A 22,781-nucleotide genomic window follows, 5' to 3' on the forward strand; every position below is an offset into this window, starting at 1 on the left:
TGCGTGCGCGCATGTGTGTGGATATGGGGGGGGATAATAGCACTACATGCCCAAAGCTGCCATCATTTCACTGGGAACACAGTGTGACAGAGAGGGAACGGCGGTGACACATACATGCACACACAAACAACTGCGCTATCACACTGAGCCATATGCTGACCCCAGCCACATTACAACTATCCCTGCCAATCAAGGGCTACATGCGCACACGCACACACTCGCACAATAGAACTAATCCTGAAAGCGTGAAGCAGCTAAATGCAGCATGAACATTTAACATTCACATCTTGAAAGACAACATACATAGATCGATAAATGACATGCATTTCAATATTCAGCCATGCAAACATACTCCTGCAAAAACTGCTTGTGATGGGTATGTGTATGTGTGTGTGTTTGTTTATGTGTATCAGCTTAGCATCCCTCCAGCATTGTTCCCCCAGAAGCACAATCATTTCAGACCAGATGGAGAAGGGCCACAGCTTGCTCTTTAACCTACACTCCAACACCTACCGCATGCAAATATTCACTGTAGAAGATTGCGGTGCCGCTGTTACAGTTGTTGATCGGCGTATGACAGTCCAACTGCTTATCTGATGGAACAATGTAGGGTTATATCTTAAAGTAGCACCAATGATGATTACATACATGCTCCAAATCTTCTCAAGAAAAATCTGCCACTCCCTCTTAAAGATCTCACAACGTTAGAGAAAAGTCATGTTGGATTTGCCCTATTTCAACTGTACTTTTTTCAGGCTAATATATACTGTACAGAGAATCATTTGGTCGCCACAGGAACAGACAGCAACAGGCACGTGCATAAATCAACTTTGGTGTGTGCGGGATAGTGTCTCGGGCTGGGATTGTTGATACCTCACAGTTCACATTTCACTCCTTTGTTTGAATGACAAATGCTTACATTTAGCCTAAATCGTTTATCAAAAAAATGGCTCATTGCTAATAATAGACTGATATGTTTTTTTCCCACTGATATCGATTATTAGTAGTCAAGGAGGCAGATAACCGATATTTCAAGCCAATATTCATTTGCAGTAAAAGAGAAAATATTAGTCAACATTTTTAAAAATTACCTTTGCTGAAAGAAAATGAACTAATTTGCTTCCAAAAACATATAAATACGTTGTATTTTAAATATTACCAGTGTCCCAAAGACGTATTTATAAGTTGTTAAAAAATATATATATTATGCTAAAGCATACAGAAGGCTTTGATGCAGCCTCTGACCTGAAGAGAACGGGTGAAGCAATGGTAGTTATTACAAAAAACAGCCAGCATAGTATAGGAGATCAACCAGGGCCATGTTGCAAAAAAGCTATTTTGCCCACTGTTTAAAAGAGATTTGTGAATAATGATGACTCAGCTATATTCTAATGCTAATTGCTGCAAAATGGAAAAAGATAGAATTTCTTTTCCTGAGGAAAGAAGAGACTCTAATCTTTCTTTTGGTTGTTTCCATGTTTTTATAGCAACACAATATTCTGTGGGCCGTGCAAAATCATTCAAAAATAAAACAGCTGTGAGCAAAGGGGATTGCTTGAGTGAAAATGGTTGGGAGTGAACGAGTTAAGCTTGTTTGCTATGACAACTTTTTAAATTTTCAACATTTTGAAGGTTTTGCTTTTCATTTTAAACATATAAAGAATTGACAGCCTTGTTTAAAAATTATAACAAAAATTGCAAGGAGCTTCCAGGGTCATCAGCAGCATGTGTTAAGCTAAATTAAAAAGTAAGCAAGTAAGTAGCTCCCTAAAGTTTTCCACTGTAAATAAAAGCTTTGCAAAATTTCAACATACAGTATCTTTATTTTATTGCTTTAATTAAAAAAAAAAAAAAAGTATAAGGAGTTCCCAGTGTCACCATCATCTTTGATAAAGTGGAAATTTAAATCAATACATAAATGAAAAATTCCCTGTATCTCACTGAGCAACAAATGCATGCGAATGTAGCTTATTTGGGGTTTTCGTCAGGGTTTCGTAAAAGGCTTCAAAAGATCTTCGCAGATAGTGAAAACATTTCTGAACATGTTCAAAGTCTGTGAACATCTTACAAATCCTGATGAAAATGCTAAATTTGTGACGCTTGCAAACATTCGCCGCTCAGTGAGATACCAGCTTTGCCGATGTTTGTCAAAACGGCAAATATCGGCGCCGATAATCCGTCTGTCCCTAATTATTGCCACAAGTTAAATTTTTGAATAAAAAAAAGAACATCAACAAATCTTCTACTTTTTTTGCACATTAATAAACAGCAGCAAGAATGAATTTTCAAGACCCCACAAAATGTGTATAATTATTAGCACTACCAATCAGAGGGCTAAAAATAGCAGAATATTTAGCTGCACCAATCAACAGATGGAAAAATGCTGATGTCAGTGAGCCTTTGTAAAGGCACAGAGTTATGAAACTTATATCTGATTGGTTAAAAAAGGAGACAATGGTGTGTGTGTGTGTGTGTTTAACGCCAACACACGGGATTCACAAGGCGTTGGGCAGGTAGCATTTAAATGGCAACACACACAAGCTGATATTTGATTGAAAAAAAAAAAAGTCCCACCAACGATTGGAAGCTGCACAGCCAAGACATGCAATGAAATGACAACAAAAGTGTGTTGGAAATTAATCATTACAATTTCATCTAAGTTGCAAATGTAGGTCTGTGCTAATGATCGTGTTTGGGCCAGCAGAGAAGGTCTTGAAGGCCTTGACTACACGACACTGCGAGATGTAGTTGTACTTAAACACAGCTGCCCCGGCAACTTGGCACTATGAGTTGTGTGTGTGCTTTTGGACGGCTGTGGTCATGGTGAATGAACGATCAGAGGGAGTTGGAAGGCAGATGGACTGCCCTGAGGGCCAAAAGACAGAATGTGAGTCAAAAAAAAAAAACATGAGGGGGGGGGGGGGGTAGTAAACCACCGACACTTCTAGCCCTGCCAATCCTCTTTTTACTCCCCTCCTCTATTTGCTTGTTTGTCAGCCTCTCTGTGACCATAGCTCATGTCACAATGCAACAATAAATCAGAAACATACAACACACAGAAGAGAGAAGAGGAAGCCCAAGGACTGTGTTAATGTAGGGTCTCTTTTGTGGATCACTGCTTCACAATAGCCACGTCCCTTTTCAGGGCCTGCATCCTTCAAGAGGCTGCATTTGAAGGCTGATGACAGATAGAAAGCTACGACGTGGAGCCTGCACCAATGCAATGCTCCTTCAAATGTGGCCTTCATTTAAGGCTACTGCAACTAAGCTGTCTTTCATATCTTGTATTTTATGTATAGCTTAATACCAAAATGAATCTTGCCTTGGCCAGAGAAAGTTTTGAATGTAATGAAAATGTTTATCTTTAATGTTAAATTTGGCCAAAGAACGATTCATTTTGGATTTTAAAGGAATATTTTCTGAATATGCAGCAACCTAAATGCTTTCTTTTGCTAGTCATATTTGTATTAGGAATGATGTGGACACATGACAACACAGAAATCTCTGAAAGTTTTGACTGTCCCATTTATCTAGGCATGAGTTATTATGACCTTTTGATCCATCTTTTTATCATTTTGTAAATGTTCCTTTACTTTTTCAAAGTGTATTATTTATTAATGATCTTTTGCAATGTTTAACCCATTAAGTTCCCACGGCACTTCTACCGTTAAAGCCGGGAGCGCTCCTGTGCTCTTCTCCCTTTAAACCTGGGAGAGCGTCGTGTTCTGACCAATTCTTGGTCTCTTAGCCGATGAAATGCCTCAGAATATGCTCAAGAGAGTGACGTGGGCCTCATAGCATGTCCTGGAATTTTATTCAAGCATTTACGGTTGACGCAGATTCGCGGGAGTTATGAAATAAATTACACGATTGACAACGGCGCGGGAGGAATTTCGAATCCGTGTAACGAGTCGACAGTGAGATACTGTTAAGAAATATGTTTATATACAATGAGGATGTTGAACATTTTGACGGCTTTGTAACGGAATGGACGACGAATAATTACCGCACGATCCCCCGAGGTTATTCCAACTGCGCTCAAGTGTTGAAGGTAAATATATTTTTGAGTTATACACCCGCAGATGCGACATTTGTTTGTTGATTTAAAAAATATATATATTGAAGGTTTATAATAATAAACTTTGTGTGAACGCCACAGGTGTAAGCTCTCAAATGTTTTTGGAATTATGTTTCTATCTGCTTCAGGGGCTAAGATATCAATTCTTTTTTAATATTGTTGAATTTCCAGGAAAACTTCAGGTTTTTGGCATCGGTTTTAGAGCCATGGTTTGCCAGGCGCTTTAGGCTTTAATGGGTTAAAACAGTGGTTCTTAACTTGGGTTCGAGCAAACACCAGGGATTCGGCAGAGGTCAAGACACATGGCCGACTCAAATGATTTGTAATAACCATCCATTATCTGTGCTGCAGGGAATTTTGTGTGCTCAGTAGTCAACGTTTGACTATTGTGATGGTACGTCGTGTGATTTCTTTATTATTGTAATCTCTTCAAACTCACTAGGGAGACCCATTATCGGCCAGGGCGATTATTGGCCTTTTTACGAATCTGAAGACCAATAAAGGTGCTATCTGATTGAGAGGTGAATGCTTGCTAACGTGGCAAATTTCAGGTTTTCATCAGGATTTATGAGTTGTTCACAGTTTTTAGTTGTCGCAAATAATTTTCAAACATATTCAGACAATTTTTCACTGTCTGCGAAGATCTTTTGAAACCTTTTACAGACCCTGACGAAAACCCCAAATTAGCTACATTTTCATGCATTTGTCGCTCAGAGAGATACAGGTCATTTTTATTTATAGATTATTATTATTAAATTTTTTACTGTATAAAAAAATGATGCTGAAACTGGGAACTCCCTACACTTTTTATTTAAAAAAATAATAGAATAAAAAATAAAAGTAAGAAATTATGTTGAAATTTTGGAAAACTTTACAGTGAACTTGAACTTAACACATGCTGATGACCCTGGAAGCTCCCTGCAATTTTTGCTATATTTTTTAAACACGTTTAAAATTATATATATTTTTTTAATTCTGACGCTAATATTTTGTCTTTTACTGCAAAGAATTATTGGCTTGAAATATCGGTTATCCGTCTCCTTAACTACGAAAAAATCGGTATCTGCCTTGAAAAAGACCATATCGGTCTATCACTAATACTTAATGTTGAGCACAAAAATAGTGCTCTGACAAATATGTGCAGTATGAATTCATATGTCTAACGTAACATATGGTGTTGCAAAGGGTTAAATTCTGGGGCCTCTGCTGTCTTCAATGTATCTATTGTAGCTGCTGCCCCATGCTAAGAAAACAACAGTGGATGATTTAAAGGCACAACTAGCTATCTAGCAAAATTAACAGAACACTTCCTTAAGATGTATGGCGAGCGAATACAAGAACAAAACACTTTCTAAATTCAAGTTGAAGAGAGACAGATTCGATGAAAAGGCTACTTGTAAACCCTATACCTATGTCTTGAATACGAAAAAAATCATTATTTTACTTTTCAACAAAGAAGGGTTCGGTGAATGCGCAGAGAAAACTGGTTGTGGTTCAGTACCTCCAACAAGGTTAAGAACCAGTGCTTTAAAACCAAATACACTGAATCAAAACTCCATCGTGAATCAGTGAAGTTTATAGGAGTATGTTTTCAATTTTGATTGATTTCAATCTCATGCCTCATGGACTAGCTATTAGCACAGTGTGCTAACATCAGGGCGGCTCCTGGAACGTAACCCGACATTTTACGGGGATGTCGTGCCAGGACAATACGTCGAGCAAGAGGGAGACCATATTAATGCATCCTCCCATCTGTTGTCATGGGGAACGGTAGCAATATTACCAATGAGATAGACAAGCTAGCGGCGTTAGCCCAGTATCAGAGAGACTTCCAGGAGTCAAAATTGCTGCCGTTCAATGAAGCTCACAGTGCTAACACCACCAAAGGGGAGCAAATACAACGGGTAGATTGTCTGTCCTCTTTTCATGCTATGCCTTTTTTTTCTTTCAATTTCTTGTACTCAGTATAGCTGCTTAAACAAGACAAATTTCCCCATTGACTATTAGTTAAAGGTTATTTAAACTAGAGGTGTCAGGCGATTAATTTTTTTGTAATTAATCACATGAATTCAATAGTTAACTCACAATTATTCGAAAATTTATATCTGTTCTAAAAGTACAATAAAATATTTTTTCTAGGTTTCATTCACTTAGCAAAAAGTGGAAACAAATGTTAAAATCATAGAAATATGGCTGCATCTTTTAGTCATTGATACAATAGTATATCCATAATAATTCATAAAATTTAGTTAAAATTAAAAAGATGTACTGTACTGTAAAAAACGAGTGGGATATTTATTTGGGTTGAGGTCATTTTCTGTCACTAGATGGCATAATTGCATTTGTAAGACAATGGTGACAGCTCAGTGCATTTTTATTTTCATATTAAGAGCTATATAATCTTTAACATGAAGTAACTTGTGAAATTCTGCACATTTTTAAAATTGTAAAATACAATTTGACCCCAGTCTCCGCAAACATAAGCATTATTATCAAAATAATTACTGCTAAATTTTGACGTGAACGTGTCTGCTGCGTTGTGACTGGAATTCCCCCAGTACAGGCTTTCCAAGTAAGGGCCGATCATTAATCGTACGTAGAATTTTTTTGGGGGCCATCAAAGGAATTTTAACTCAAAATTAATGCACTAATTTTGACACCCCTAATTTAAACTAATCTAATAATTTATAGTGTACCTATGCGATACATTTTATTTGAACATCTGTTATGTCTGACTCATTCAAGAACTACTCATTCATTATTTCAAGAAGTCACTTCTCTTCTGTCATTTTTAGTCAGTGAATCTCCATGGAAGAGGAACAAACTATTGAATAAGATAATAGAAAGAAAGTGATTACATCAAATAAAAACTAGACAACACAACTTGTAAAAAGGAACCAGAGAACAGAGAAGGGTAAAGCAGAGAAGACAAAAAACAGGGATCGAGTTAACTCCAATTGTTACATCAGAGTACAACTGATCTGTAAGCATTTGAAAATCTATTGTAATCCTTTACTAGTTTAAATGGGTTTGACCATCAAAGCTCATCTTTGGGTCCGGGTGGACATTAGCGCCCACTTCCAAGCAGCTCCCTGCAAGCCCAGCGACGGGCGCATTGCTCATCTTGGAATGAGAAACGACAATGAAGGGGACAAAATGTGGAAAAAGATGAGAGGGAGGACGACACACAGGAGTGAGAAAAGGCAACAAAGACGTGACAGATGTGGAGACATTGAGGAAGAAAGACGTGTGTGCAGTCGAGAGACTGAGAGTCAATAATGACTGATTACTGTAATTCCGGCTGTCAGAGGCATCGACCTGCTGCTGCCACCAATCAATACTCACCAGGACACCAGCAGACACACAAACACCTCTAAACCAGTGTGTAACATGTGACATCACTCACACTCCTACACATCGTATGGATAGATGTGCACGTAGGCCTTACACAAACATGTCACACATGGACAACCTCAAGTCACAGATATGTGGAAGAAGCTACATGCACATTGCCTCACGTCCACACACATTGCAATGGAGGTCTCAGCTAGAAGCTAAAGCCCCTAACCGAGTCGCTCACTATCTCTCCACTATGTCTCACTAGTTGGACGCAAAACAAAATGGATTCTTTAGAACTTCCACCAATGCTTCTATACCCCCCGCCCCCTACACACGCGCGCGCACGCACGCACGCACGCACGCACGCACGCACGCACGCACGCACGCACGCACGCACGCACGCACGCACGCACACACGCACACACACACACACACACACACACACACACACACACACACACACACGTTTGCCACCTCCCACCTTCACATGTGTTAGTTCACTGAAAAGTGTAAATATTATAGCGAACATGCAATAGCACTGGCACAAACTAGGATGCTATTACTGAGCTTTTCATGATGTAATCCTCAAAATGTGACACATTTACATATGTATATCAGATGTAAATTAATCTGCTGATTATTCAAAAACATATTTAATGCATAAAATTGTGTTCCCATAGCATTTGTGTGTGACTATTCATTATTTGAAGGAAAAACAAGTCGATGCTAACTTCCTGTTAGCATTTGAATGGGATCTTCTTCTTTAGCATTAGCGCTAGGCTAGTGAAGTTTTAAAAACGAAGCACGGTTTGTATTTAAACGATTACATTTTTTTAATCAGATTAATCACATCTTAGAATTTTCATTAATCATGATTAATCACTTAATAAAAAAAGGCTTTTTTAATCAATATTTTTATCTTGTCAAATTTGAAGAGCACCGGTTATGTGTTAATTCTTTTGACATTTAATGTTATGAGGACGTCTTCAACATTTTTTGACCCACTGCACACGCTCATCCTCCTCTTTTTCTAATCAATGAATTACTTCCAAAGACTTACGTTTTAAGGGGAAAATAATCGGCCATTTGGCCCAATTGGCCGATTGTTTTCGGAGGCCAATTAATCGGTCGGGCCCTATTAAATACTATACTCATGAAATAAAATAGCTAAAAGAAAACCCTCCTGCACAATATGTTTAAAATTAGATATCTTATTTTACAGATATTCATTTAAAAACAATCAAATTAGACACACACCACAGATTATTTCGAATGTAGCAGACTGTGTGCTTTTGGTGCTGTCGGTACATTGTGCTACTACAATTTTTAACGTTTTACAACATTTTCTGAACTACCAGCAAATACTTGGTGAATAAAAGTGGGAGTGAAGCCCTGTACCTGACTGTTTTTTGACAAGAGATTACGACTGCATGTCTACTAATGAGCATTGAGTACAAGAGCACTTATTTTGAAACTGTGAAGGAAAAGTAATCGATAACAATTGATGAAAGTGCCATCACTTACGATGATACAGACAGGCTGAATGCACACCTGTCTTTCAGTCTCTTGCACAATTTTCCACACATACACACAATACATTCAACTGAAGGGACGAGCAACATTATTTTTTGGTCAAGTTACTTTACCCCTTGCATCCTTTGTGTGACCCTGGGTTATATTTATAATATCTTGAAACATTTAGGGAACAATGTGGTTCTGTTCTTTGTTCATGTGATAAACTGCTGATTTTGCTGATTATATTTACGGAATACACAATGAAAACCCAATTAGAATATAGCATCTTAAATCAGGAAGCCAAGGAGTTAGAATTATTTTAAACAATTTTAAAGACGTTTATACAGTATTTGTCCTATGTGGATATATCAAACACACTGCACTGCAATTCTAATATGTCCTGCTGGGTAGTGGGAAACAATGACCCGAACTTTTTGAAATGCTGAATCCTTCCCTCCTTTTGTCCATGAACATGACAATGACAAATAAAAAGGCTTAGTGACTTACATTTCAACGTCCAATTCTTCCATGTCGTAGTAGGTTTTTAAAAGGATACAAGTTCTGGTAGAGAGGAATGAGAGATTTCAGTGCCCGACTTGCATTGATAGCGGTGGCTCTGACCATTGTTGGCAAAATCTTCATGTCCACTATGGCACCGTCAAACAGTGGACCAAAAAAAGGGACCTACAATGACAAAATATGTTGTGACACATGCAATAGACAGAACAATTCTATTTCATTGGCATATCATCAATACGTTAATGAACAGTTAATTGTTGTTTGTCAAAGAAAAAATCCTCTTACAGTTCTGAAATATAATGATGCCAAAGTTTTGAGGAAGTTGTTTTCATGATATACTATTCAATTGATGCTATGTTTCAGATGCAGATTCAATTTGATATTGTGCTTAAGGAATCCACCCAAGAAAATATATATATGTTTTTATTGAATCAATTTTAAGACCAGGTCCCCAGCCTGTTTGATCCATGCCTGAATACAGTGCTTTCAGGACAACAACGCAGAAAATATCTTATCTAACTTGCTTTCAGATTCACAATAATTCAATATTTTTGCTTGAAGGATGAATGAAACAGAAGAGGATTATGTTATTACTGCTGTGGTATATATGTCATACAGAAAAAAAAAACTTTTATTGTGTTAAGTCTTGTTTAAAATAGAGTTACACTATCAGTGCTGTGGTATTAATGTCTGTGCTTGAACCTAAAACATAAAACAGAGCAGCATCTCTCTGGATTGTTAGACAATCTGGATGCATATCTGTATCGTCTGCAATGACCATGCGCTTTTAGCAAAATACAGTTTTCAGCTGCAATGCAACAGAATTGCCTTAAAGTCCATGAGAGAGTAAATATGTTAATTAGAATCATGCAATGGATTCATCTATCCATTCAATCAATTAATCAGATTCATTTTAAGTTTGCATTAAAGTGTATTAAAAAAACATTTTTTCCCGATTCCTGTTTAACCAGTGATTGGTGTTTATTTCGTACTTCTCATTCGTATAGTGATTAATTCATTTGCGCCCAAAAACGTATACAAATAAAAACATTTTATTTGAAATATTACCACGGTCCCCAAAACGTATTTACACGTTTTTTAAATGTTTTTTTTTAAATGCTAAGAGCATACAAAATACTTTGATGCAACCTCTGACCTGCAGAGGTCACTTAAAGCAATGGTTGTCATTACAAAAAACGGCCAGTAGGTGGCAACAAAGTATATGAGATCAATTAGGGCCATGTTGTAAAAAAAAATATTTTCCCTAGTGTTTTCAACAGGTTTGTGAATAATGATGAAACTTAGCTATATTCTAATGCTAATTGCTGCAAAACAGAAACAGATAGAAATATAAGAGACTCTAATCTTTCTTTTGGTAGGTTCCATGTTTCTATAGCAATAGAACACAATATTCTGCGGGCCTTGCAAAATCAGTCAAAATCAAGTAAAACAGCCAGGAGCGAAGGGGGTTGCTTTAGTCAAAATGGCCGCCAGTGAATGAGTAAAAAACAAAACAAAAAAACAGGTGATTGTTTTCCAACGTAAAAACAGATGTTTGCAAATGTCTTATTTTGATTAAACACAGAAGATAATCAGTCTTTTTTCAGGAAGGACTACAGAAATCAGTGGACAATTTTTAATTAAAAAATGGCTCCAAATTATTACTTGACTATTAAAATAGTTGTCGATTAATTTGATAATCAATTATTTGTCAATTAATCAATAAATTTTGACAGCTCTAAAGCATACAATTACATTTTTATTATTCCGAAGCAACAAAATTTGTTTTCATATATAATTAACATTCATTGACCCATTTGCATCCTCAGTAAAATGTGGTTCACTTGGTCGTATTGTATGTTTGTTTTGTTTTTATTCCATATTTTCCAATTACAAAGTTTGCCAATTCAACACCTTAATCCTTCTTCAAGGATGAATTCTCCATGTCAGATTCTGAGCATTACAGAGTTTCAAATGATTTCTCTGTGTATTTCATTATAACAAAAAACAAAAAAAATCAGCTGTTCTATTTGTCTACATGCTAATAGAGTAAAACTAATCTCAGTTCGTGTTCTTTTAAACATAAAAATATCCATTGCTTGCTGACAAATAATTTAAAAAGTGAAGATAGAAAGGAACTTCAGAAAATCTTTCATTAAAAAAAGAAAATGCGTTATTTGGTTATTTCACTTAATTTAAATTCAAATAAATCGATTGCCAATACCTCAGGTTTTTTGAGGATATGGATGGAATACATGTGGTTTTTCATGGGGTAAATGACGATTAGCACGTCACCAAACTCTGTCGGGATGATGCCTCGCCGATAGTCTCTGGAATGTTCCGACCAAACGATGTGAACCTCGTCATTACCCAGGTGTCTCAGCTGGACAGAGGATAGGAAGAATGGGGACATGTCAAGACAAGAAGCTAAATAATAAAGATTAAAGTGGAAGACAGCCCCAACATTTTCTTTACAATATGTTCTATGCACCCCCACTAATCTTAACACATTCTGATTAATATTACGTTTGTGGAATATAAAGTGATCAGCCAAATCCACCCATTTTTCTCCGTCTCAGGGGACAGCCATTTTGCCCCTTGCTGTCAACTGGAAATTACATCACAGTTGTTCAGCGTTCAGGTAACGGCCAATTACAGCTCAGCTTCAGAAAACAGGTGAGTCGTGAGTGGTTGTTACCTGAGCCGTTCGGCACCGATGTCATTTTCAGTTGACAGCAAGTGACAAAATGGCCGCCCGAGATGGACAAAAACAGGTAGATTTTGCTTCTTAACTGATATTCCACAAACGCGATATTAATCCCTAGTGGAGCTAAATAGAACATGTTAAGGTAAAGAACATTTGTTGGATGACTCCCCCTTTAATACTGATCTGCAATTTGAACAAAATACACAACACAATTATTCTGTGCAGTATGAACCTATTCAATCCCAAGAATATATGAAAGTTGCACAGTGAGCTACATCGGGTATATCCATCCATCATACAGCCAAGGTTTTAGATTCCTTGTGTATACATGCATCTGTGTGTGCACAACGTTTGGCCGTGAGGGTGATTGAGTGAATGTGTGAAGATGGAGAAAGGACAAGAAGATGGAGTGAAGCTCTGGAAAGATGGATTATGGACAAGAATAGAGATAGGAATATCTGTGTGTGCGTGTATACAAGCATGTGTGCATTCGCAAACACAGGGCTGCCATTAACCTCAATGTCAGATAAACCAACCACCTTATCTTGTTACCTTAAAAGTAGCACAGGTTGTGTTTGAGAAAAAGGGATGGCGTGATTATCGGCCGGGCCGATTATCGGTGCCGATATTTGGTATTTTGACAGATATCGGCATCGGCCTTTTTACGAATCTGAAGTTGGTATCTCACCGAGCGGTGAATGCTTGCCAACGTAGCAAATTTAGGGTTTTCATCAGGATTTGGAAGATGTTCACAGTCAGTTTTTACTTGTCACAAAGACATTTTGAACATATTACATTTTTCACTGTCTGCAAAGATCTTTTGAAACCTTTTACGGACACTGACGAAAACCCCAAATTAGCTACATTCGCATGCATTTGTCGCTCAGTGTGATACAGGAAATGTTTCATTTTTGGATTTATTTAAATTTTTACTTTATAAAAAATTATGCTGACACTGGGAACTCACTACATTTTTAAAAACAATAAATAAATAAGTAATTATGTTGAAGTTTAAAAAAAACGTATTTACAGTAGAAAACTTTAGGGAAATATTGCTTATTACATGCTGATGATTCTAGAAGCTCCCTGCAATTTTTGTTATCATTTTTAAACAAAGCTATCAATTCTTTATATGTTTGAAATTAAAATAAATAGTTTTTATTTTGACGCTAGTATTTTTTCTTTTACTGCAAATGAATATTGGCTTGAAATATCAGTTATTGGCCTCCTTGACTACTAATAATCAGTATCGGTCTTAAAAAAAAACATATTGGTCTATCACTATTGAGCAATAACCATAACTGCATGCATTAAAAGCATAGCATTTAATAAATGGTAGCATATAACATTCAAATATTGGGGCCTTTTTTTTTTACATTTAAAATTATGCAAGTAATTAACTGATTAGAAAAAGAGGAGGATGAAAGTGTGCAGTGGATCAAAAATATGGAAATGTAGAAATAATTAACACATAACTCTGCTCTTCAGATTTGGCAGGCAAACAATGTTGATAAAAAGCCTTTTTAACGAATTTGCTACCAAAAATGTATAAATATTATATTTTAAATATTGCCATGGTTCCAAAAAATTTGTATACGTTTTTTTTTTAATGTTTTTTTTATGCTAGAGCATACAGAAGGCTTTGATGCAGCCTCTGACCTGAAGAGGTCGCTTAAAGCAATGGTAGTTATTACAAAAAAACGGCCAGCAAGTGGCAGAAGAGTATCAGAGATCAACCAGGGCCATGTTGCTAAAAAGCTATTTTCAGCTGTGTTTTCAACAGGTTTGTGAATAATGATGAAACTTAGCTATATTCGAATGCTAATTGCTGCAAAACGGAAACGGAAGATACAAGTATGATTTTTTTTCCTGATGAAAGAAGAGACTCTAATCTTTCTTTTGGTAGGTTTCATGTTTTCATAGCAATAGAACAGAATACTCTGTGGGCCTTGCAAAATTAGTCAAAATCCAGGAAAAACAGCCGGGAGCGAAGGGTGTTGCTTCAGTTAAAATGTCTGGGAGTGAATGAGTTAAGTGATGAATCAAAATTATAAGATATGATTAATCTGAATTAAAAAAATTATCGTTTGACAGCTCTAGTTCAGACCCAACTCTGAGCATTTTCGATATGCTTGTACAAAAACAAAGTTCCAAAGACAATCATATACTTAGTAGGGATGTTCTATCACACAAGTTCTCAACTCTCGAGTAGTCGCTGATACCAATACTCTTGATACATAACAGGTAATAAAAAAATACCTTTATATTCCAATAAAACATTTTCCTTAAAATTAAATGAAATTAATGGCAATTTTATATTATCTTTTTTCCAATTGTTCATCAACTACCTAAAATGGATTTAAATAAATACATAAATTGGAACTCCTACTAATCGAGTGGCCAGAAAAAGTCCAGATCAAAATATATGGTTGTACGTGTTAGTGGGCATCTGTATGACAAGTATGCCTTTAGCTCCTGATAAAAAAAATTGCGAGTACTGATAGCTTGAAATATGGCTGCGTATCGGTATCGGGTCGACACCAACACCTGCTATTTATACTTGCCCATTCCTAATATTTTGCAGGTGGTAATTCTCAGTATGAAAGTTTGCTTCTGCAATAAAAATTGAAATTATTTTAAGGCTTTTATGTTTTAAGACAACCTAACTAGGGGTGCCAATAATTATGGAGGCCACTACATATAAGTACACACAGTATATATTGTCAGTTGGTCAACAAAAAGTCACAAGTAAATGCATGCAAAATAAAAATGAAAGGAGGTGTGTCCTTCAGTGTTTATGCATATGCTGTGCTTTAACCATCAATCAGTCTTTTTTTTTTCTTGTCCTCATGAGCTGAAGCCTCTCAAAGCGGTTTGTGCGTCACGCCTTGTCTGTGTGTGTGTTCATGTGCATGTCTATGAGTATGTCTGTTTGATGGAGCCATCAGCTGATCAGGGAAATGGATGGTGCTGCACCAGGCAGCGATAATCCAATCAGAAGCCTGCAGCGACATGATAGGCCGACAAGCAGGAAGTTTGATCTGATTAAAGAGACATTACGGCCATGTGCAGAGTGCCCACTGCCTGGGGGTTGACAGGTGTGCACACAAACACGTACACCATCTCAAACACACTAAACCTGCCTGCTCTGACGCTAATTCAACACCATACGCAAATACAGATGTAACTGCAATAAATCATTGCTTGAAAATTGGAGCGTTTGAGAAACAATGACACAAACTGTGTGCATGTGAGCCACTCTCATTTGGAATGCCATTAACGGGTGATGCATTACACTGGGATGGATCTTTTACCAATTGGATAAAAAAACGAGTTTTAAAGAAATAAAATAACCCCTACATTAGGGTCACACAGCCCTTTGGATAGTAAACATTTGATTAGTGAGGAGAACAATAGCTCTGTCTGACATTGTCATTATAACAGCTGATCTCATATGTGGTGTATAAATCATGATGAATCACATTGTAACAAACATTTAGTGTTAGCACTAAAGTTGGGTTTAACATTACATGATTTTTGAAGTACAGTAACATTAATAAGTTTAATTTAGTTTTAGTTTGGTAAGTTAATAGTAAGTTTGTTCTTTGTCGAAACTTCTCCAGACCCACAAAAAATCAAAAATGTCTTTCAGTCTCAGTAAAATGAAAATAAAACTTTCTTATAAATTTGACACACCAAAGACATTCATTTGCTCCCAAAAACGTATAAATATGTTCTATTTTTAATGTTTTAAGTGTCAAATTTATATGTATATATTTGTACATTTTTTAAAAATGTTTTTTTATGCTAGAGCATACAGAAGGCTTTGATACAGTCTCTCAACTGCAACGAACGGTTGAAGAAATGGTAGTTATTACAAAAACGGCCAGGAGGTGGTAGCAAAGTAAAAGAGATCAACAGGGCAATGATGAAAAAAAGCTCTTTCTAAATAGATTTGTGAATAATGATAAAGCTTAGCTATATTTTAATGCTAATTTCTGCAAAACGGAAACAGATAGAAATTTACTTTTTTCCTGATGAAAGCAGAGACTCTAATCTTTCTTTTGGTAGGTTCCATGTTTTTATAGCAATAGAACAATATTCTGTGGGCTTTGCAAAATCAGTCAAAATCCAGTAAAACAGCCAGGAGTGAAGGGGGTTGCTTCAGTGAAAATGGCTGGGAGTGAATGAGTTAACAAACGTGCTAAATTTGAATGGTTTTATAAAATAAATAATAAAAAAAATAATTTAAAAAAGCTATGTATATAAAACAAGAGTTCAAAATTGTAAAAATCCAAGCTCTTCTCTCAGCTCTTTCGGCTACATATCCGTGTATGTTTTAGCCGTGAAAATACATCCTCTTAAAGCGTCCAGTTATTAGAAAATATCCCAGTGAGTCATCAGGCTTTTCCGCCATGCAATGAGAAGCACTAACCACCAGCTAGCTCGCAGGCTAAACGGCTTTCTGGAGGCCGTGGAATGATGTAGTTTGTACATGATTTCAGAAATTATGTTCAAACATGTATAATGTATTGACAAAAACTACTGAGTTTATTTTACAGGGTCTTTAATGGCATCTGACATGAACTTAATTTAAAATTCACACCTGTAGGAGGACACATGGAAGAAATAAATATAATAATTTCATACTGTTAATGGATTCCCCTACTACCATGTCCTGACTGAAGATAAAGAGATAATGAGGTGTTGGTTACCTTCTTGGTGAGATTGTGGTCCTGGTCATGTGGCATTCGTGTTGAGACATGGTAGATGACCTCTGTTGTAGACGTGGCATAGTAAGGTGTGGTCTGGCCAGTACTGCGGTTCCTCTGAAGTCCTCCCATGAAGCCACAGTGATTGGTGAGGTCCACCTAAGGAAGAAACATTTCAACAAAGCACCTACATTGTACAGTAGTACTATAAACATTGTATTGATATGTTAGACATTTAAAGGTTAAACATCTAACTACAGCCAGATTTACTCTGCATGTTCAAGTGACACAATTTCTATTTTTTTCTCTCAAGTGGCATAATTCTGATATGTGCAACATGGCAGCATAAAGAAAGAAAAACATGAAATTGGACATCATTAGTTTTGAATTAGGCTTCTGCTCACAAGTGCAGCGTAAAGAGTAACATGACCAAAATATGGCACATTAGCCACGTATCGAGGGAAAATGCTGTTTCATGTGCTTAGTGAATGTACAGTCAACCATTAGAGCCCTGCCTTGGGTAGCGAAAATCTACGAGTAATTGTCACCCCTCCTCCCCAATAAAGGATTGTAAACGTGGCAAAGTCGCCATCTTGGGAGATCCTTCAAGGAATGGACGGACAGACATTGTTAGGCTTTTGACCAAAATTCTCTGTTCACAATCTTAACTGAACTCCCAGCACAATTAGACAGCGCTTATGGGAGAACAGATATCGTTGGTATCGAACTTTTTGCCGTTAATGTCCTGTTTCTTGAAGGACTTAACGAAATGTATGGTTTGTATTTTGGATAGAAGCTAAACTTAATGTAAAAACAAATTCTAATGTTTTATTTTATCACCTAATCAAAGCCAGACAATTTAAATAGACTGAATGGAATACACAAAAAAAAATTAATTATGTTGGGGACAACTTAATAAAACAAAACTGTATGATAATTTTAATCAAGGTTTACAAAGTTATTGGAAATTGTATTCAGACAGACTCTTCATTATTTTGACACTGGAATAACGTAACTCAAATATTGAGTAGGTTATCAAAAGCCAACAGTTTAATCTGAAACATTACAGTTGAGAAAGAACAGAGAGGGTATGGCATTCTCGAATCTCTGCACAAATGAGGGCAGTAGTATATTGAGGTGATGCAAATGTTATATCAAAATGTAATAACTTAGAGCAGGCTGTTCATGGAAGGCAAATTCAAAGCCTTACTGCAGATGGTGAGATGGAGATACACAAAAATAAATACATCGTCGGTGTGACCTTTAAAAATTTAAGAGTAATCTCCCTTGATGTAGATTTGGAAATGGATCCAGTTTGTTTGATCCTGGGTCTCCCTGAAGATTTTATTTTATAGTTTTTATTTATCTGAAATTTATTTTTGTTTCTTTTTTGTTTAGTTTTGTTAGTATGCTTTGTATATGATGAATTGGCAGAATGTATTTTGCATGTTTTTGTTTGCATAAAATTTGTGGAAAATTCAATAAATATATTGAGGAAAAAAAAAAAAGAGTAATCTCCCTGCTGCGATGGATAGCCTATGATAAGCACTTCATCCCTAATAGTCTCAATATGACATTATTACAGTAGAGCCCAAAAGGTAAAACTGCAAAATTAAAGACAAAAAATTTGCAGGATTTTCCAATAACTGCAGCAAAACTAAGACTTTTACTTAACAGTTCAGAAACTACTTGTGAAAGGAAAATAAAACAAAAGGTACACCTCAAAACCTGTTAGAGTGTACAAATCAAGGTTAACTAAAATAATATCCACACTATAACATGATTTAATGAAAGGAAAAGGTGCAGTGGTGGGAAGTAAATATCACAGAGACTGGTCATGTATGATTACAACACAAAGTGCCACATCATCATCAGAAAAATATTGTGAAGATTTGGGGCTACAATTTAATGTTTTCATGGGTAGTACTCTACTTGGTATATTTATCAGGAGAATCTGTGTATTAAGGGATCATAAGTACTTGTTTTTAAGGTCATGCTGGCAAGTAGTCCATTATAACGAAATAGCTCAATACAGGATTGACACCAGATGACTGGTTCAATATCGTGAACATGGAGATATTGACACACAGATTGAGAATTGAGGATGATTTATGTCTAGAAAAATGGGTGAAATGGACACTTTTCACAGATGGGCGATGACATCACTGTGATTGGATAATGTGACAATAATGTGCTTTTTGTTTTTTGTATGTTGGAGTATTGACAAAAAAAACAAATAAAAATAAACAAGAAAGCAAAGGATTATTTGTCAAAATGAAACTCCTCAACTCACTTCAACATTACTGCCTTGAGACCAAGCTGCTACCAAATGGCACCAAATATAAAAATAATAAATAAATCAATACTGTTATTGCTTTAGCAAACGCTTTCAGTGAATAACGCACAGTAAACTCAGAATCTAAATGTTCGTTGGGCAATTGGATCTGCTGGGTAAATCCAGCTTTAGTAAAAAAACAACAACAACTCTTTATTAAAAGGGAAATTTATTATTGATTTGGTAGTGTTACTATATGCGGTGATCAAGTGCATGTTGGAGTACTTTAAGTGAGAACAATTAATTATAAATAGCCTTGCAGAAAGAGCAATTTTTCATACCTCCCAACCCAGTCCGGAAACAAAGTCTTCATATGCCTGGCTTCCTGCAGTGTTGGTGAGTATGGAGTGTTTGTCCTCTTGTCCTTCAGCTACATAAAAAACTGCTATTTTATGTGTCTCCCGGCTAGAACATAGCAAAAGAGAACAAACATATTGAATTGGGGGGGGGGGGGGGGGGGGCATTGAAAACAAAAGCTGATTGTACAAAAAACAAAACGTGCTGATTATCTCACCACTGCCGTGAGTCCAGGTTTTTCAACTCTCTCAATAGCTTCTCATTCTTCCGCAATAAATGAAAGTTACTCCTGAGAAAAAACAAGTAACAAAAAGTAATTAACCCTAGTTGTAGGTTTTGCTACCTGGCTCAGATGTGTCACATTGCTGGTTGTTATTGGAGGCTTGATAGGGACCAGCCAACAAAAAGCAATTAGAGTCTTTAAAGGGATCGTAAAACCCCCCAAATTTTAAGAGTACAGTACGTTGTATCTGCAGCACTAGTCAAATCACAGAACTCTGATAAATATTGCGTAAGTGGAATAAGAATTAAACAGAATAATTAATTAACATGTTGAGCAAACCACACTGTACAATTTATATTTACCCAAATAAAGTGGTTGCAAATTGTTACCCTACATTTATTGAGTAAATTCTATAGGTTGTTTTAGAATTTTGATTAATCACAATTAATTGCTTAACAAAAAAGCCTTTTATCAGTATTTTTTTCCCGCCAAATTTGAAGAGTACCGGTTATGTGTTAATTATTTTGACATTTAATGTTATGATGACGTCTTCAACATTTTTTGATCCACTGCACACGCTCATCCTCCTTTTTTTCTAATCAGTTAATTACTTGCATAATTTAAAATGGAAAAAAAAAATCAGAATATTTTGACATGAACAAATATTTTAAATGTGATGAGCAAACATTTATTAAATACTTTACTTTAATGCACGTAATTATGTTTATAGCTCAAACACAACCTGTGCTACATTAAACATAGCCATCCGCTGTCACGCTAAAGGCTAATTTATGGTCAAAATTAATAGTGCGATTAATCTGCGTTAATTCATGATTAATGCGAGATTTTTTTGTGATTAATTAATCAGTTAACGCTTTAACTTTGACAGCACTAATAAATACCTAAGTAGATTTAAGTAAACAGTAGCTGATAAAGATATGTTCATTTGAAAACATCCTGGGGTTTATGTCCCCTTTAAAGTTAAACTCCACAAACATGGTGAAATATATTGTTGAATCATTAACTGTTACTTTGTTCCATTCATTGCAGGGAAAGCAGAGTACAGTCTAACTGGAATTGAACCACCCTGTATTGGGTTGAAAAACCTATTGAAGTGACAAAACCAGACAACCACATTGCACACTAAATTGTAGGGTACTACTACTGTTGCATTATACTATTAATAGCAACAACTCTTAGCAGGAGAAGTTGTAACTAGTGTTATCGCCACTTTCAGGATCGAAATGTAAAAAGACTACTTTTTATTCAAGACAAAAGCTTTTTTATGTAACCTGATAGATCCAGGGATCGTTTCAAATGTCCTGCGAGGACCAGCCACCAATTTCAGCAGCACTGATCTCAAACTAGGACTGAAGCAGATGATGCTTGAAATGGACTCATAATGACACATCATTCATTTCTCTTCGAGAGAGTGTGAGAAAAGGGAAATACATGAGAAAGAAAGGAAGCAAAGAGGCAGCAATTTGCTCTTTATTAAACTGATATGTGGTAATGGCCTCATTCTGTGCTCTCAAAAACTCCATTCACACTTTGGATTATTGAGAAAAACATAAAAAGAGACTGCCACGGCTCTGAATAGAGGAAAGACTGTCAGCAGCTCACGATTAGTCTGTAATATCATATTTAAATACATGGAGAGAGATGAATGGAAAACACAACATACATGATCTACATATATAATTTGTTTTAACCTGCCGTATGTGCAGTTTTTAAAGCTTCTCACGTATTTTAGCTCAATTTCTTTCTTTTGTTCCATTTCCAAGTGTATTATGCATCCTGTTTTCAGGTTTGTTTTTCACCCTCACCATTCTCATCTTCAAGCACCACCTTTTATTCTAGCTCCAGATGGGTTGATTTTGATCAATGGCCTCCTAGGCTCATTACAACACTCCTACACAAATACACACGCGCGCACGCACACACCGAGCGTTAAGAAGTCTATTGTGCTGGCTGAATGCAGACGGTGTAATTCTCTGGATAAAGAGCAATGAGCATCCATTAGTGGGCCAGACACATTTATACTGATACTTTAACATTGTGTAGTTAAGCCTGGAGTCACTGAGAAGAAAAATTGATGCGCCGCTTGAATGGGGAGGGGAAAAAAAGCATGGTGTCTAATTAGCACAGGATACATTTTTTTATTTAAAATTTTGGCCGCATGTAAATTTAGCGAGAAACAAAAAAAAAGCCTATACTGTATATTGCATATCCTACATTAGCAATAAAACAGCCCAAGACTAAAAAGTAAAACAAAGAAAACTATGTTCAAAGTAGTGTTGTTCCGATACCGTTTTTTGGCCCCCGATACCGATTGGTTTTCGGGATCTCACCTCTTTTCCCAGGAGTTGAGTCCCAGTATGTTGATTAGTAGCCTGCAGTAGTAGAAGGCCGACTGAGGTGTTTGAGTCTCTGGTTCACGCTGTTCCGTTGCTCTCATGTTTAACTCCTCACCTCTCTGAAACAGACATTATTGGAGAAAAGTGAGAAATCAAAATCTGGTCTATGATGTTGTAATTGAAAAATCTAAACTGAGAATTTAAAAAATAGAAAAAAAAAAGAAAATGTTTATTCAGTCTAATCAGCTACATTCAAATGACACATCTACAGATAAATCCCTATTTCATTAAAATTCACAAAAACATGTCTACAATTCCATATTTTCAAAGTGTGCTGACATTATAAACACAATCCATAATTTGCTATTCTGAAGATCTTCAGCTCATTACCAGGGCAAATTCCTCTTACTGTGCAGGAAATAAGATTGATTCTAACATAAGAACCACAGTTGGCATTGGCGCTAGTCATTTTTTTCTTCTTTTTTTAATATTAGCTAGAATGATCGGAGAAGTCACTCAACACAATGACAATAAGTTGGCAACACTGAAGACAAGTCACTGCTTTTGTTTGCTTACACTGTTGATGACACACGTGCACATCAAAATAAAAGTAATGCATACTTTTCGGCGAGACTTTTTTATTTTGGGTGCAGAGACTATAGACGGGCTCTGGATGTGGCCCATGGGCCGTACCTTGCC

General features: G+C 36.4%; 1 protein-coding gene across 7 annotated transcripts in view; it reads right to left on the bottom strand.

Moving 5' to 3' along the window:
* ralgapa1 (Ral GTPase activating protein catalytic subunit alpha 1) overlaps nt 1-22,781 on the bottom strand; it is an 83,467-nt gene that overhangs the window by 22,395 nt on the left and 38,291 nt on the right. For all 7 annotated transcript variants that reach the window (XM_086093933.1, XM_086093936.1, XM_086093934.1 and 4 more), the window contains 6 exons: nt 22,077-22,201; nt 19,720-19,791; nt 19,487-19,610; nt 16,874-17,029; nt 11,676-11,834; nt 9,489-9,616 (listed from right to left, as the gene is read on the bottom strand). In XM_086093933.1, the coding sequence (XP_085950059.1) occupies nt 9,489-9,616; nt 11,676-11,834; nt 16,874-17,029; nt 19,487-19,610; nt 19,720-19,791; nt 22,077-22,201 (764 nt within the window). The remainder of the gene's footprint in view (nt 1-9,488; nt 9,617-11,675; nt 11,835-16,873; nt 17,030-19,486; nt 19,611-19,719; nt 19,792-22,076; nt 22,202-22,781) is intronic.

Source organism: Leptonotus elevatus, chromosome 14, assembly GCF_054856555.1.
Source record: "Leptonotus elevatus isolate MCC_2025b chromosome 14, RoL_Lele_1.0, whole genome shotgun sequence".
Lineage (NCBI taxonomy): Eukaryota > Metazoa > Chordata > Actinopteri > Syngnathiformes > Syngnathidae > Leptonotus > Leptonotus elevatus.